Raw genomic sequence first — 17286 nt, 5'->3', positions numbered from 1 at the left:
AGCTGATAGTTTTCTATGAGTATAATAAAAAGGGTTATGTTCTCAGCCCTCATGTTCCTTGAGAACATACAACAACTGGTGTCTGTCTCTGTCAAAATCTCTTTTGGCATGTGGAAGATCTACTCTCCTTCCCCATCAGTGTCCTGTGGTCTCAGCAGGAACTCAGCTTGATCAGACACTAACCCAACACAGTTGTCTCATTCTATATCCACTGGGGATGACTGAGGAGCAGTCATGGGGATGAATACATCATTCACAGAGATCTCAGACGGTTGAAAGGAAAATGGGTCTTCTAGTGATGCTCTTTTGTCAGCCATACCATGCCCAAAGGAACGCATGACTGAAGAATAAAGTCCACATGAAGAACACAAAGAAGGCAAATCCAAGAGGAGACAAAGAAACCCAGTCCCAGGGTAACCAATTTTAGTTCTGAATCTATTCTGTTTGAAGCTGACATTATCCTGGGACCTTTTTATCACTTGGGTCGGTGTATTTCCTTTGTTCTTCTGTGGGTTTGCATTGGAACGTCTGCTCTTTGCAACAAGATGGAACAAGCTAGATTCTTATTATTATGACCCCCTCTAAGGAAATACAGAAGGTAGACATCTCCTCCCTTGAGTCCCTATCTACACACATGTGCTCTTCTCCTACCCCTTCTCTTAGGAAGCACAGAGTGAACTTTTATAAATGATGAATACGGACATGAGTGTAAGCCTTGTCCCTAAAGTAAGCATCACATGTTTGTGCTCAGCATCTTCTAGCAGCCTTCTACTATGCGAATAGTCAAAATATGTCACAGGGCCTCTGTGACATAGAGGCTGCCTAACTCTCCAGCTAGCTTGGCAATCTTTTTTTTTTTTTTTTTGGTCTTTGTATTTGTTGGAAGGGTAAAGTACTGTGGTCCTGATCATTAAATTGAGCTAAAATATTATCACTTGGACTGGAATTTTGATTTTTACCCACTTAGTATGTGGCACAGACAAATTCCATCACTCTTCAGTGACTTAGTAACTAGGATCGACTGCCCTAGCTTGTAAAAAGGCAGAGGAGAGAAGAATAAAAATCAGTGCCTGGGAAACAGGAAGCAACACTATTCTACAGTTTTTGCAGCACCAGATCTACCCTGGCATTCCTACAGTATTTTAAAACGTCCCACGCACCACAGCCTTTGCATAATAGTTCCTCAATTTGTCATCCTGTCCAGCCAATCAATCCCTTATCTTCCTTTCGCAGTATGCATCTAGCTAGACTTATAAATGCCTCATTCTGTGAAACCCCTCATCATTGCGGGACCATGTTAATTGCCACTGTAATCACAGTGTGTAAGAGCTCTTTGTACGTAACCAACCATCCATTATTTACTAAATGAATGAATGAGCCAGTTACTAAAATACTTCATACACACTTACTGACTAAGGAATCAAATAGCTTTAACACCTCAGTATGTAAGCATTTAACCTGTAAAGAAACCAGTACCTCAGCTTCCCTTGACCTTGTACTATTACCAGGCCACTAGTAGGCCATGTGGTTCCTCCATGCAGAAACAGACAATCCCCACAGGCATGCAAACAGCTCCAGAGCATGGAAAGACACAGATGATGTTATGTGAATTAGAAAAAGGATTTCCTTTCTTTTGGGAAATAAGAGTTCTATGGAAATCTAAGCTATTTCTGAATTTCTCCTATAAACAGTACTGACATTTTCTCCATAATCCTTTATTATTTACTTACATGGTAAACACAGAACTGAAGCTCCTGTCAAAGGGCATGTCCATCTGAGGCTCCCACACAAGCTGCTAAGCCCTTTCCAGAAAAAGTACGTGATTTCATATCGCCCTCGGCGGCTTCCGGGTGTTTATCTCTCTTTATACTCAGCAACACTGCATGGCCTCAATTTTTTATCACAGTTCATTTTATGGTCATGCGGTAGCATTTTGCAGATTCCTAGTTCTTAATTTAGTGAGGCTAAAATTATTTTTCTTGTTTCTGTTTAGTTTATACCAACAAAACAGTGGTGCCTGTTTTCCTCACTGTTTTGTAAACACTCTAAAGGTAGACAAGACATGAAATTGTTTGTGCAATTTATCAACCATTTACACTTTCCTTCTTTCTTTTCTCTCTTTTACATATGGAATGTTCTTTCTTAGGCAGAAGTTCTGTCTTTAACTGAGAAAGCAAACAGGTCCCGCTGTGGCTCCCATAGAGGTGCACTAACATTCAGGCCACAGGAGACATGCAAGGCATGTGCTACCATGACGTAGACAGTTGAGGCTGAGTTCCTAACTCTGTTCTCACATCACTGCAATGGGGGCCATCCAGGGTCACTGGTGGATAGGTGCTAAAATTCTGAAGAATTACTCCTTATGGGTTTATACACTTATTTATATTAGAACATACATAATATCACCAGTGTTTCGTTTCTTCCCAGTTAATACAGTTACATGCATAATAACGTGGTTATAATCTGTTTTCACTAATGACTTGTGAATAGTTTTTATGAAAACCTTGGTTAAATGGGAAACGTGGCTATCCTTCATTTTAAGTTCCTAAGCTGACTAGGAACACGCTCCCTGGAGATCTGAGTCAGCAGGACAGGAAAAAGGCTGCTGGTCTGAAGGGATGCCAAAGCAGAGATGGGGCAAGAGCCAAGAGTCACTCGGGAAGCCATAATGACGTGGCACCAGAGCATTGCCAGGATACTGAAACATAATTGAAAATGTAGCCAGGAGAAAAGAACTTTGCACATTCGCTGCAACTCTTCTCAGAGAAGTTCCAGGATATAGGTTGGGAAAACACTAAGACAAGCCATTTAGAATTGAGAGAGGAAGCCTGAGGAGCCTGCCTGAGAAACAGAGGGTCACTAAAGAGCCTTCTAATGCATATAGACTGGTAACTGTGTGGATTCTGATGAGCAAGTGCATTGGTGAAGTCAGTGTGGATTAGCTAGGGCAACAGAAGACAGACTGGGCTACCATCAGCATCTACCATGCGCCTCTATCGTTCTCCAAGGCAGTTTGCTGTATTTTCTCTGGATAGACATTTAAAACCAATCCAAGAACACCGAGTGCAATCTGCAGCCCGCTCAAGGGCACGTGTGTCTTTTGCTGTGGCTTCTGTGGGCACATTTGGAGTAATAGAAAAGTGGCGTGAGCGGGCTGTGGGGAGAGATGAGGTCAGTGAGGAAGAAAAAGTTGGCAAGGCTCTTGAGAAGGGCCAAGACAAGAACCGAGTCAGAGAATTAGAGGGAGCTCACCCAAGAAGCCACAGAGGGATGAACGGGAGAGAAAAAGGCAAATATTAGGGAAGCATTTAGCAATTGCCTCAATGGAGACAGAGGAGGAACTAATGTTGCAATTTACAAAGGTCTTTGCATATATTTACTTACAGTTTTTTTTTCAACTTCTAACATTTTTCTAATATTCTATCCTTAGCCTTTTCTTTCTCGAGCTAAATAATATTTTCATATAAATTTAACAATTTGGTTTGGAAGCCAGTATCTGGACCTTACAAAGTTTTTCTCTCTCTAAAATGAGGTGCGGTGTAGAGAAGACTACACTGCTAACAGTTGCTTCTGGTTGACCTGGTGAGGTCTGTTGCTTTGCAATCCTCCACAAAAACACTGCCATTTAATGTTTTTGATAGTAAATGTTTACCTAATGGGACATAAATACAGTGTTAGGAAAATTCAGCACCGAGTCAAGATCTTTGGCCAGTTCTGCTGACCTACCTACACACTGCCACCAGATCAAGTTACTACAAAGCGAATACATAATGTAGGCGATAGGCCTAAAGAGCTCTTGCCTCCTGATTGGCTGAAGCCAGCTTGTCTTCCAGCACTTGCTTTAGGTTTTCTAGCTCCAGTTGAAGCTGATTTTTATCCTCTTCCAGACTCAGTCTCTCCTTTTTATATTGTTCCTCCAATTCCTTAAGAGAAAAAAAAAAAAAAATTAGTACGACTGAAGAACTATACATACTTTAAGATTTTAAGAAATGCAATCATGTTAATATTTTACTTTTCAAATTATCTCTCCTTATTAAAAAAATCACAGCTAACTGTGATACCATTTAATACTAAACGGAATAGATCAAATCATTCTGATATAGCCATTAGATAATGCTTTTAATCACGGGTGTGTGTCACTGGTCACTTAGAGACATCAGAAAAGCATGATAGAAATGATAATTTGGCATGATAAAGCAAACAGTTTCTTGAGTTTTCCATTATTTTATATTAAAATACAAAAACTCCTATAACATTTTGTGAATTCACTATTCAACCGTGGAATGTAGTTGGGAATTAACCAGAACAAAAATGAAGATAACTGGATTATAAAATCAGTTACAATGATATCTACTAAAGAACTTATCTATTTTCCAGGCATGCTATGTATGACCTGGGCCTCACAAACAACAAGATGTGGTATGAAGGCTGTCTTAATAACCCATAGTACCAAATAAGGAACCACTTACTCATCAAAATTAGACATATAGAGAAGAAGGATCTAGGCAGGGAACTGATAAACTTTGAGAGAGAACTTTAGAAAGAATGCAATTCCTAAGTGTACAAACTGACACCATAACCACTCCACAGTATGGGTTAGGAGAAGGTTTTTATTTTAGCTGTAAGAGAGAGAACAGCCAGGGCATCTGGAAGAGTCCAGGACACAGAGAGAAAGAAGTAGGCTGAACATGGCCAGCTGACTGAGCGTGGCCAGGGCTATCTGAGAGAGTGGGGAGGACAGCAGGGGACAGAGAATAGAGAAAACATAGTAAGAGAAGCAGGAGCAGGCAGAACAGAGAGAGTGAACATTCCTGCAAGAGCAGAATAGCAGGGCTATAAGGAGAATGAGTAGCTGGGAGAAGAGAATCCCACGAGCTGGAGGGAGTTAAGGGTAGGGGAGGAGGTGAGAAGGGCTTGGATGCTAGCTTGGACTCTGAAATGTTTAACAGGTATTTGTGATACTGAAGGAGCCTGGGGGCCAGAATGAGCTTTGATATGCTATAGGCACCACAGGTAGCCATATGTCCCTTCTGCCAGAGGTAAGGGAAATGCTCCTTTTGGAAGAGGGGAATCAGCTTCACAAGTTCTTGAGGAATGCTAGCTTTTCTAGTTTTTGCTAGAAATCCTCCTTGAGTCCAGGCTGAGCTCATTTCTGGATGTACTGCCTTTCAGAGTTTGGGGGATGGAGTTTCCTTTGGACCTGACACTAAGTAGAGTTTGAAGAGCATACCAGTTAAAAATAATGGCAGGGTAGAGGGGAACAGAGCATTCCAGGCAGAGGAAAAGGAATGTCTAAACACACAGAGGCACACACACACACACACACACACACACACACACACACACACAGAGCTTGGTAAGAGCACTCTTTTCTACAGTATAAGGTGAGGAGAGTTGTGGGAAGGTTGTGTTAGGGCCCTCCATGACACACTGAAGTTGGATGATATTCTAGGAGTAGCCACAGGCTTGGATATAAAACTGGCATATAGCTATGGTTTATTATGGTAAAAATATTTAAATCACAATCTACAGAGGCAAAGGTGTGAACGAGGAGTCTACAGACACTGGCTTCCAAGGGCCCTGCACACTGAGCATGCTCCAAGACTACTCTAGCAAGCTGTGACAACAGCATGAAATAAAATGTGCAGGGAGGCTCCTGAGAGACTTGGAGGCCAGGTCTTTTTTCTCTAGGGCACCCTCTTCCAATGTTCCAGGAGGAATGTAGGTGGTCTGCGTTTTCACACTATTGGCACATATAGTTTAAGCAGGCGAGCTTTTCATCTTGGGGGATGATGACACCCTTCTGAAACCCCAGTTCCTATGGGCCAGCCAAAGACTAGCCTGTCTGAGGAGAGAAATCTTGGGTGCTATGTCATCTTTTCTGCACAGGTTGTCCCTGTACTTTGTTAATATGGTGAACTATAGTTACGGTAAGAAATGCAATCCTTTTGCGATAAGTAAGGAACAGAGAGGTCGTCTAAGCTAAATTCTCTTTATTTTTCCACTTTCAGAAACATATTCATTAGTCACTAAGCTCTTTAAGATAATTCTTACCTTTTTTTCTTTCATTGAAAAGAGTGTTTCCCCTCCCTCTACTCCTCCCAGTCCATCCCATCCAGATTCACTCTTTGTCTCTCATTAGAAAAAACAAAACAAACAAACAAACAAAAAAACCCCCCAGACTTCTAAGGAATAATAATAAAACATAATAAGATAAAACAAAAACTAACAGGTCAGAATTGGACAAAACAAACAGAAGGAGAGGAGCCCAGGATATCCGCTGTTGGCACACTCAGAAATCCCATATAAACACTGAACTGGAAGCCATAACATACTGCAGAGGACCTGGTGCAGAAAACCCCACTGCCCTGTGCATGCTGCCTCAGTCCTTGGGAGTTCAGATATGCATTGACCATGCTGATGGAGAGGACATGGTGGTAGTCCACCCCAAACTCCGCATCTTCTATCCCCTCTGGCTCTTACACTTTTTTCTGCATACTCTTCTGAAGAGTTAATTCCCTGAGCCCCAAGGGGAGGGATTTGAGGGAGACATCCCATTTAGGGCTGAGTGTTCCAAGGTTCCTCATTCTCTGCATAATATCCAGCTGTGGGTCTCTGTGTTTGTTCCCAGCTGCTGCAGGGGGAAACTTCTTGGATGATGGCTGAGCCCAGCACTAATCTGTTTCCCCTCAATGTTCTTTAAAAAAATACTTTGACATTAGAGAGAGGCCGTTCTGGAAGGAAGCTGGTTTTGGCTTACACACTTAGTATGTTGACTGGGCAGCAACAAGGGAAGCGGGCAGCAGGGAAGAAACAAGCTATTTGGGTAAGTGGTACAGATAAGGCAGCCCAGAGTGTTCTCCGGCAAATCCCTTCAAATAGAAACCTTCTCTCCAAGAGCCCGTGAGTCTCAGGAGGTAAGCAAAGTGTCACAGGTGTGGTGAAGGGAAAACTTTTGGGATTCTCAAAGGCTCCTCCCCAGCTTCATAAAAGCAGGAAAAAATGGCTGGGGCCAGAGCTCTGGCCAGCCCGAGTCTCTAAGACCTGTGCAGTTGCCTGCTTGTTCCAGCTGCAGCTTGGGGGGGGGGGGGTGCTTTTTGTAGATGCAGCTGCTTCTGAGTCATCCCTGCTCCTTGTAACACCCCATCCATGCTCCTGCTAGGAACCCCAATAATCACGCATCGCTTCCCCAACTTGGATGCTGGTGTAATTGTTACTTTGGTCTGTGACAGGCTCCCTTTCTAGGGTGAGCAGGTGTGCGTACTGCTTCCCCAAGGAAACCTCCAACGCAACACAGAGCTTTTGAAGTGCTCACACACAGGAAAGTCCAAGTCATCTTTCCAATGGCAAACATGTTCTGAAACAGGTTTTAAGAACTGTAAGTGGGGTTAAGCAGTTAAGAGCACTGACTGCTCTTCCAGCGGACCCAAATTTGATTCCCAGAACCTATCCAGTAGCTCACAACCTTCTGTAATTCCAATTCCAGAGGCTCCAAGGTCCTCCTTTGGCTTCAAAGGTCATTGCACACATGTGGTACACAGATACATGTACAGGCAAAATGCTCACACATAAAACAAAAATAAACACATGGGAATTATTTTGTAAATGAACCACACGTGGGCTAAGGCAGGTGTCCACTGCACGCATTAGTGTGGGACCCTGGGCAGGGCACAGCCACCTCCTTAAGCAGGCCCAGGACTACACAGGGATGGGACGCGTGTGCCGGCACAGAGAAAATGGCAATCAGTCTTGAGAAGGAGTGCAATCATTTTTGTCTCTGCCTAGACGGACACATACCAGTTCTGAAAGAAATAACATTCTAACAGAAAATCTTGGGCCGGGCGGTGGTGGCGCACGCCTTTAATCCCAGCACTCGGGAGGCAGAGGCAGGCGGATCTCTGTGAGTTCGAGGCCAGCCTGGGCTACCAAGTGAGTTCCAGGAAAGGGCACAAAGCTACACAGAGAAACCCTGTCTCGAAAAACCAAAAAAAAAAAAAGAAAATCTTACTTAAATTTTTAATTTTTACAGCTTAAAGTATTTCTTCCAGTATTTATGCCACAAAATGAAGGGGTATTAAGGCAGAAAAAAAAATCTAAATTTGCATTTTATCTATTCTACTTAATCAGGTCCATGGTTTTGCAAAAATCATTTAGGCTTATTAAATATAGTGTATACTTTCTAATAAAAATGGCACTAATCTCCAAGTCATGAGTATCAAGGAATATGCCACAGAAAAATGACTTGCAAACTATAAGGGGTTACTATATAAAACATTAGCGCCCTTATGAAGAAACACCTGCGTGAGGGTATTTAAATGCCACACGATTTGACAGACCTGAGAGCCAACCAATTCTTACAAATTGCATGTGACTGAATACATCCCCTCATCAGTAAGCAGGGGGCAGCAACCAATCAGCTGTCAGAAGGGTAAATCAGAAAAACGTGTGAAGCCTAACTGCAGAATTCGGGACATGATACCAAACACCCGCAACGTTATTGATCCTCACAGCCAGGACATGGCTGAGTACTCAACAGCTGTTCTCCTGTGAGCCTTACAGGAACGTGATAGGACCTATCACACCCTCCTGTGTCACAGAAGGTGCCAGAGGCGCAGGTTAGGGTCCATGCCACCACAGTTGACAAGCAAAGAGCTAAGTGTAAAGGCCCAGGGGTGGCAGACAACTTGCATTCCCTACTGTGCACTATGGGCTGCCATGCAGTACCATTCACAAGGTGATGACTTAGGAAAGGAAGGAAAAGAAAAACACAAATACATGAATAATGTTCCCAGGGAAGGAAGGAAGCTATCTACTAGAAATATGTACAGTGGTGAATTAAGGCTTCCTGCTTGGTACAGTTATCGCATGCTGAAAAAGCCCCAGATCAAAGAGTGTTTCTGTTATGGCTTATATAAAGTACTCTGCCCTAAAATAAACCATGCGCCCACCAAGAACTTAATGTGAGCCAGGTATGGTGGTGCACGCACTTGGGAAGAGGCGACAGGAGAATGACAAGGAGACCAGGCTGAGTTACACAGTGAGGCCGTGTCTCAAGAAGAGGACAGGGAAGAACTTTTACTTTTATGGATGTTACCACCGGAACCAGGATTTAAAGCATGATGACAAGACAGGAGCCGTGAAATTCAAGCAATTGTTCGCCCACAGTACAGGTCATGTTGGACCATCACCAAACCCTCACCAGTTCCACTGCAGCGGTGAACGAAGTTTCCACTCACCATTTGTAGCTTTTTCTTATCTCTGCTTGCATTGCTGTGGACAGCCTCCATCGCCATGTGGTGCTTCCAGGCTAACTCTTCTAAAGTCTTAGAATGGGCCTCATTTAATTGGGCCACCTCGCCGTCCAATCTATTCTGCAGGTTTTTAAGCTCCATTTCATAATATTCTTGCTGAGTTCTCTTTGCTTCGGTTACTTTCTTGAATGAAAACAAAAGGAGATTAAGAAGCGGCACTCCTGTTTTGCTTAGCGCTATCAATGTCTGAGCATCTTAGACATATGTGGACTGGCACGAACGAACTGCTTTGGGATCGAGGCTTTGAAACCTTACAACTGGTGCTGTTGGGAGTGACAAGGTGCCCGAGGCAGAACAAAGTATTTTAAATCTAGAAATAAAAGAAACTGTCGCTGTCTTAGAACCAAATGTGTGTTTGTATAATGGCAAACTTACAAGATAAAGATGTTTGTGCAGTACACAAAATAACTTACCTATTCACTACTCAAGTAATACTATTCAATACAATTGGTGTGTCAATTATGTGCCTTTTAACCAATCACAACTCAGTGATGAAAGGAAGTAAAAGGCAGTGGCGACAGTTTTATGAGTTCTGCGAAAGAGTGTCTATTGTATGTGGCTAGAATACAGGAAAGAGGTACAACCTGGGTGGGGAAAAAAGTAAGTGTGTGTGTGTGTGTGTGTGTGTGTGTGTGTGTGTGTGTGTGTGTGAGAGAGAGAGAGAGAGAGAGAGAGAGAGAGAGAGAGAGAGAGAGAGAGAGATAGGGAGATAGAGACAGAGACAGAGAGAGACAAAGACAGACAGATACACACACACACACACACAGAGAGAGAGAGAGAGAGAGAGAGAGAGAGAGAGAGAGAGAGAGAGAGAGAGAGAATATGAGAATATGAATCAATTCAATTTGGGAAGAGAAAATATAGAGCTAGTAATGACATGTTCTCTCATTTGATTTACACAAGCCCAGAAGGCATCCAAAGACGTCTGTCTCATCCACATCTCTCATCAAAAGCATGGATTCGGCCGGGCGGTGGTGGCGCACGCCTTTAATCCCAGCACTCGGGAGGCAGAGCCAGGCGGATCTCTGTGAGTTCGAGGCCAGCCTGGGCTACCAAGTGAGTTCCAGGAAAGGCGCAAAGCTACACAGAGAAACCCTGTCTCGAAAAACCAAAAAAAAAAAAAAAAAAAAAAAAAGCATGGATTCATAACCATTTCCATTGCCTTTCAGAACTCTGAAAGATGAAGAAGTAGTTAACCAGGAGGCAAAGATGGAGGGGGACAGAAGGCCTAATGTATCTAAGGCACACAAGTTACCACAGGCTACACAAGCCTGGGAATACTGAGGGAAGAGGGATGGGGCTCAGAAACAGGCCGGAGTCAAACAATGAAAAGGAGTCTTCATACTAAAAATTTGGATTTTTATCCTGGAGGGAATGAGAAATGTCACGTGCATGTGCGCGTGCGCGCGCGCGCGCGCGCGCACACACACACACACACACACACACACACACACACACACACACACTTACTTTAGATAGTCATCTTTGCAATAGGCTACAGAGAGCAGCTCGAAGGTTGTCACTACCATCCCCACAAGCAATGACACCTACTTAATCTTCTGGTCTGTGGATGGGTATGAAGAGAGGGGGATGGATAGAATGAAAAAGTGTATGAAGGGAGTAGACCCAACAGGTCTTAGCAACAGATAAGGAGATTGGAAAAAAGAAATCAAGAATAACTCCTTCGACTAGGTCAAGTAAGGAACACAATAAACAGGGTTTTAAGGGGAGAAAAATCCTGTGAATATTGCAATGGCATTTTATCAAAACCACAAATAGAGACACTGAGTAGAGAGTTAAATACGTAAGACTCAGAGACACTGAGCTGAGAGTTAATATATAAGACTCAGGGGAAAAGATCCAGCTGTTAATGACAGATTTTGCAACAATCAGGAAACAAATGGCACTTGAAGTTACTAGAAGAGATGAGCATGTGGAATAAAAGAGAACCCTGGGCAGATGCTGCCAGGAAGGTCACGACTGTAGCTCGCAGGGCTCACAGCTGGGTAACAGTAGTGGGCACATTTCTCCCCTGGTGGCAAGCAGAGCACTTTTTGGCACTATGAAAGCTAGCCAGCAGGGATGAAGCCTCCTGGTGAGGACCAGCTTGATTTCTGCATGTCCTATGACTCAAGCTTGGGGTGTCTTCAGCAGCAGGGTCTTACCATTACGTTTGGGGGCATAACTAAGAACAATAGTGATGATGGCAGGAATGTTTTAAGAGTAACCTTTTGCTTTCTGATTGGATTTAAGACCCATTCTACAAGACAGAACTCATGTCTGGGCCAAGAACCGGTGGCTGGGCCCTAGTGGAAAACCTACTCCTATTATTCTGTTAACTAATATTAAGCTGTCTCCCACATATTATACCTGTAGGCCACTGCGGCTCTCAATTCTCAGCAGAGAAGCTGCTTTTTGCAGTAGACGGGGATTACTATAGACAGTCACCTCACAACGTGCAGAGAGTAAGAGGCTGGGGAGTGCTCAGCCCTAAATGGGACATCGATGCCACAATCCCTAACCCCAAGGCTCAGAAATCATCTCAGAGGAAGAGTCAGGAAGATCAGCCACGGGTAGCGGAGGACTCCTTTGGAAGTGTTTTCTGGCCACTACAGGACCACTGCAAACATGCCCTTACAGGGTTACGGCGGATGCACAAGGCCTACGCCAGACCAAGCCAGCCAAAGTCCCAGCATGAATGGGGAAGGGGCTCACACACTCCCACCTCCGGATAGGAGCTACAGGCAATTGATGGCTGATAGGGAAGACGAGACAGTTTTCTTGGGATGCAGTTCTTAACAGGCTGCCCATGATCCAGTGGATGGTCCTGCACCCATACACAAACTTAATGGAAGCATTACATGGACTCGGTGGGTTTAGAAAGAGCTCATGAATTTGAGAGGAAAAAGTGGTAGAGGTGTGGGAAGAGTTGAGAGGGGAGAGATTCGATCAGAACACATTACAACACAATCACGTGTGAAATGCTCAAACAATAGTTGTTTGTACTGCTAGGAAAATCAAAGGAAATGGAATGGGTAGAGCTGGAAAATTTACAAGTAAGACTTGAAGGCTAAAGAGGTAGAAGAGAAATGAGAGAACGTGAAATACCATGGTTAACTGTGTGTGTGGGGTACAAACAGTGCGATGTAAGATTCACCAATGTAGTGATAACTACAGACGGGGAAAATGAGGCGAACCCAGATCCTATGGCATGGTGGGAAGAGAAGGTAGCATCAGGTCGAGGAGTGAACTGGAGTGAGTACAGGGCAACACCAGATACTTCTAAATATATTTAAATAGTGAGAGGAGAAGGGAGAACATAGCCCAGACCCACGCTTGTTTTGTGGGAGAAATAATAAATGCCTTTCTACGAAGCGGTCCAATAAATGGGCAGCAACTGTGGTCTAGAGGACACATGAGTGTTTCACCTAGAAAGTCACGATGCTGCTCTACGAATTTTCACAACTTGGTATCTGTCATCTTCTTTTTACTTCTGTAAAACCCTCCTAGGAGTCAGGCATCATGTTATAGGCCTGTAGTCTTAGCTCCTGGGGAGGCTGCCATGGAGGATCAGATGTTCAGGGCGAGGGTTAGCTGAGACTTACAGAGACCCTGTTTCAAAATAAAAAGTGAAAGAGCCTGGGACTAGAGTTCACATGCACAGCATGTCCCTAACACATGTAAGGCCTGGGGTTCATTCCCAGTTCAAAAAACAAAACCCAGACCAGAAAGAGAGGAAGGAGGCGGGGGCGGGGGAAGGGAGAGAAAGAAAAGACAAAGAAGCTTCCTGGGAGTATCTGTGATAACATACTTCATTTGTTAAAAAAAAAAAAAAAAAAGTATGTTTAGGGGGCTGGAGAGACGGCTTAGCAGTTCAGAGCACTGGCTGCTCTTACAGAGGTCCTGAGTTCAATCCCCAGCAACCACATGGTGGCTCACAACCATCTATATTGAGATCTGGTGCCCTCTTCTGGTGTGCAGGCCCACATGCAGACAGAACACTGTATATATAATAAATAAATAAAAATCTTTCTTAAAAAAGTATGTTTAATATGATAGTTAATAAAATACAAATCCCAATGCAATAAGAGTTAATTCAACTTCTGGCTTAAAATAAACTGAAATTCTTAGACTTTTAGATGACAGATTATTACCCAAATATTTGGAATGGATACATAAAATCGCATAGCCTCCCTTCAGACCTCCTCCCTCAAAACAAACCAGCACAAAGCAGACAAGAACCGTATGGCTCCTGTGCAGTATGAGTCAGGATTTGAACTTCCCTTCCCGTCCTCCAGGTACCCATCACCATACCTTCTCCAGCTCTAGCACCTGCAGCTTCTGTTCTTCATCCAGACTCTGCGTTCTACTTTGCAGAAAAGCTCTTTCCTCTTCAAGCTGACATAATCGCTCGTTGGCTCGGGATTTTTCCGATTCTAAATCTTTAATTGCAACTTCCTGGGTCATCTGAGTTGCTCGAAGCATTCCAATATGACCTAGAAACCGTCCCCCACAAAGAAAATCTCCTTAATTTTTAAGTGCGTTGACATGAAAGTGTCTCCAGTGACATAAACTGGACTTCATGCCCGAGTGGCCACACGGCTCTCTTTGGCTTCCTCGCTGTACAAAGGGAAATGTTCACCATGGGACTGCCTTAGTCAATTATAATCCTTTAAAATAGAAAGTCTATTTTCACACCTAATGTTGCTTCCTTGTATCATTTCATCTTTTAAAAAAAGGAGAAGAATGCAAGCTGACCAAGGAGAAGTAGGAGAAACTCCTCCCTAGCTGATGAGAGTCTCTTGGGAGTAACTCAGGAAAGAGAGGATGCACCGAGTGATACTATGGTACGAAAATGAGCCGTTTATTCTTTTCTGTTCTCTCTTTCGCTCCCATCCCTCTCAGTCTCTGTCTCTCTCTGTCTCTGTCTCTGTCTCTCTCTCTCTCTCTGTATTCTGGGAACAACTGCTGTAGACAGCAGTGGAGTTTCAATTGAATTTGTTTTATATAAAGACTAGATCGAAAACCAGAGGACAACACATTTATGAAAAAATAAAATAAATGATAATCAAACTGGGTGAGGGGTGGTGGATGGGATGAATAGGATCAAGACACATTGTTTACATATGATGAAGACATACTGTTTACATGTTTGAAACTGTGGAAGAATAAATAGAAGATACTCTATTTAAAAATGGGTGAGGGGAAGGCACAGGTAAAGGGAGAGATGTGAAATCTAGTGTGGAACAGGTTCTCCTGGAAAGTATCACTGAAGCAGAGATTTTTCAAAAAATCCTGGACAAACAGCCAGAAAGAGCCTACTGTAGCCTAGGCAGTGGGAAAGCATAGGCCTAGCATCTGTGGGCTCACAAACTGCCTGCATGATTCTTCTGATGCATGCTGCATGCAGGTCATTAAAAATGACTACTTTATGGGCAAGAAAAGTCACCATGAGCCAATCAGAATGAAAGGGGTTCCTGAAACGGGTTCACTGGATACACTATCCACTTAGACAAAAAGCACCTTCAGACGACCTGGACCAGCATCTTCCTACAAAGGGCTATGAAATGAAGAACGCTGGCCACACCGGATGGCTGACTCAGCTGTCCTGTGTGAACCCACCTTTGTTCCCTACATACAAATTCTTCCAGAGTCAGACAGACAGACAGACAGATGGAAGGAGAGAGGGAGGATAGTAAAGAATAATGGCTCATTTTTGTGGAGCGTATTCTATAAAAATATACTCCTAAAACCAAACAATATGGGGCCTGCTGAGGCAGGATAGAAAGACAGGGGACAAGATGGGGACATGGGAAGGGAAAGGAGCCACTAGGTTCAAAGCTCAGGTGAGGTCTCTCACCAAGTGAAGCTTAAGCATCCCAGTGCAATCAACGTGTGCTGTGAAAACTGCTCCCAGGGAGACAACGCTTCTTTTACATAAAGATGTTCCCAAATAAGAAAGTAAAAACAGCAAGAAACTTTGCTTAAGGCTTGAGCACACATAACTTTGAATCTGGTCTTCTGCCTTCCCCAAATATTTTCTGAGAATCTCATAGACTAGGCTATTTACTTTTATTGACAATAAATGCTTCATGTGATCTGAGGACATTACCTTGACTAAAATCCTAGCTTAGAAGAGTCCAGGAACCCCCTTTCAACCTCAGATTCCTTGACAGCTCCAAAGCTGACAACTGGAAACGCACCAGCATCATAAACATGGCTACTGGAAAGACAGCAAGGTGAAGCCCACACCCACGTGTGGGTGTGTCTTATGTGTTCAGTGATCACCTCTTTTCTGTTGACCCTGTGTTTAAATCCATGTTAAAAATCTCTTCAGGCAAACAACTCTGCTTCAAACTGGCTCATCCTGAGCATCCTTTCTGCAGTGAGGTCAAAGACCAGACTTAACCTCAGTGGAGTCCTAAAAGGAACCCTTGCAGGCTGCTGTGGGGAGGGGGGGTGGGCAGGTAGGGGCTGTGCCCCCCACAACTGTTGACAATGCCATCATTTCACTGTTATAATTACTCAAGAAGATATTAGAGACTTAAAAAAAACAGTCCGAATAATTTCAAAATGTTAGAAGGAATGGTAAATATGAAGTCAGAAGAACTTTTAAAACACTCAGACACTGTTTTGAATGGACAGCAAAGTGCCGGTTTTCGCTGAGCACCGCACCAAGCTATGTGTGGACATACTAGCTTTGAGGACAAGGTCTGAAGCTTGCTGCTGTAAGCGTTCCCGGGCAGCTGCTAGCTCACTCTCCACTTCCTTGTGCTTGCTTAACAAGGCCATCTCTCCCTCCTTGGCATCATCGAGCTGTTTCTGAAGAACCTGAGAAAGATCAAATAGCCATAATCAAAATGCGAACCTGACACTAAGCTAAATGATTTATTTAAATTACAAGCAACACCTTTCTCTTCCTGGAAAGTTCTGGGTAACTAGGACGACTTAGTTTTAAATCTGTTAGATGAGGTAACACAACATGACATTTTAATGGGTCATATGACCCAATTAGGGAAGTCTATTTCCACCCTGCTTAATGAATCCTAAAGCTCTGCAGATCCTCACACAGCCAGGAAGATTTCTGTGTCATCACAACAAGACTTGTGGAGGCTTTTGGCATCTTTTCTGCATGTGGGCTATCTCTTATTAAATTCTACTTTTTGTTTGGTTGTTTGGTTTTTTGAGACAGGGTTTCTCTGTGTAACAGCCCTGGCTATCCTCAAACTCACTTTGTAGAGCAGGCTGGCCTCAAACTCAGAGATCTGCCTGGCTCTGCCTCCTGAGTGCTCGGGCTAAAGGTGTCACCACCAAAAGCGATAATTTTGTGTTCAGTGTCTAAATACCAAATATAGAGGCAGATCATCCTTACTGAAGAGAAAAAGAAAAGCACAATTAACCCCTAAGCTCAATATTTTAACTCTGATGGAAACACTAGTAAGCTGTTTAAATGAAACTTATTCATAGTATCAATAAGATTTTAAACTTATCTTTTGGGGGCTTGATGTCTAAACCCCTAACATAATGGGTAAAGGGAATAAAAATTACCCTTTCCACTTCTTTTCCTCACAAAGGCAAAGACAAAAATGAGGTGGGGCGGGACTAGAAAGTGGTATGAATATAAACAGCTGATTCTAAAGCCAGCCAGGTCCAGGTCGCTCTCCAAATCAACAAAGTAATGCAGATGAGAAAGTGGGGAAAAGCTGAGCAATGGCTTAGCAGTTGAGAGCACTTGCTGCTCTTGCAGAGAACTTGAGTTCAGTTCCCAAGTATCCACATGGTGGCTCATAACCACCCATTAACAGATACATGCAGGTAAAATACTCATACACATAAAATAAAATAAATAAATCAAAAATAAAGTTTTTTTTTAAAGTGTGTGTGTGTAGATTGCTCAGTGGGTAAACTGTCTATGATCCAAATGTTCAGACAGGGTTCAGATTCCCTAGAACCCAGCTAGAGCCAGGTGAGCATG

The 17286-nt window shown here is 43.3% G+C and overlaps 1 protein-coding gene across 7 annotated transcripts in view; it reads right to left on the bottom strand.

Annotated features, from left to right (window-relative positions):
- Fam184a (family with sequence similarity 184 member A) overlaps positions 1-17286 on the bottom strand; it is a 133215-nt gene that overhangs the window by 47631 nt on the left and 68298 nt on the right. For all 7 annotated transcript variants that reach the window (XM_052751320.1, XM_052751322.1, XM_052751323.1 and 4 more), the window contains exons 3-6: positions 16007-16142; positions 13626-13807; positions 9237-9434; positions 3801-3923 (exon numbers count right to left, since the gene is read on the bottom strand). In XM_052751320.1, coding sequence (XP_052607280.1) covers positions 3801-3923; positions 9237-9434; positions 13626-13807; positions 16007-16142 — 639 coding nt within the window. The remainder of the gene's footprint in view (positions 1-3800; positions 3924-9236; positions 9435-13625; positions 13808-16006; positions 16143-17286) is intronic.

This window comes from Peromyscus californicus, unplaced genomic scaffold (genome assembly GCF_007827085.1).
Source record: "Peromyscus californicus insignis strain IS unplaced genomic scaffold, ASM782708v3 Scaffold_22__1_contigs__length_63687245, whole genome shotgun sequence".
NCBI lineage: Eukaryota > Metazoa > Chordata > Mammalia > Rodentia > Cricetidae > Peromyscus > Peromyscus californicus.
This window is presented reverse-complemented; position numbering and strand designations above follow the sequence as displayed.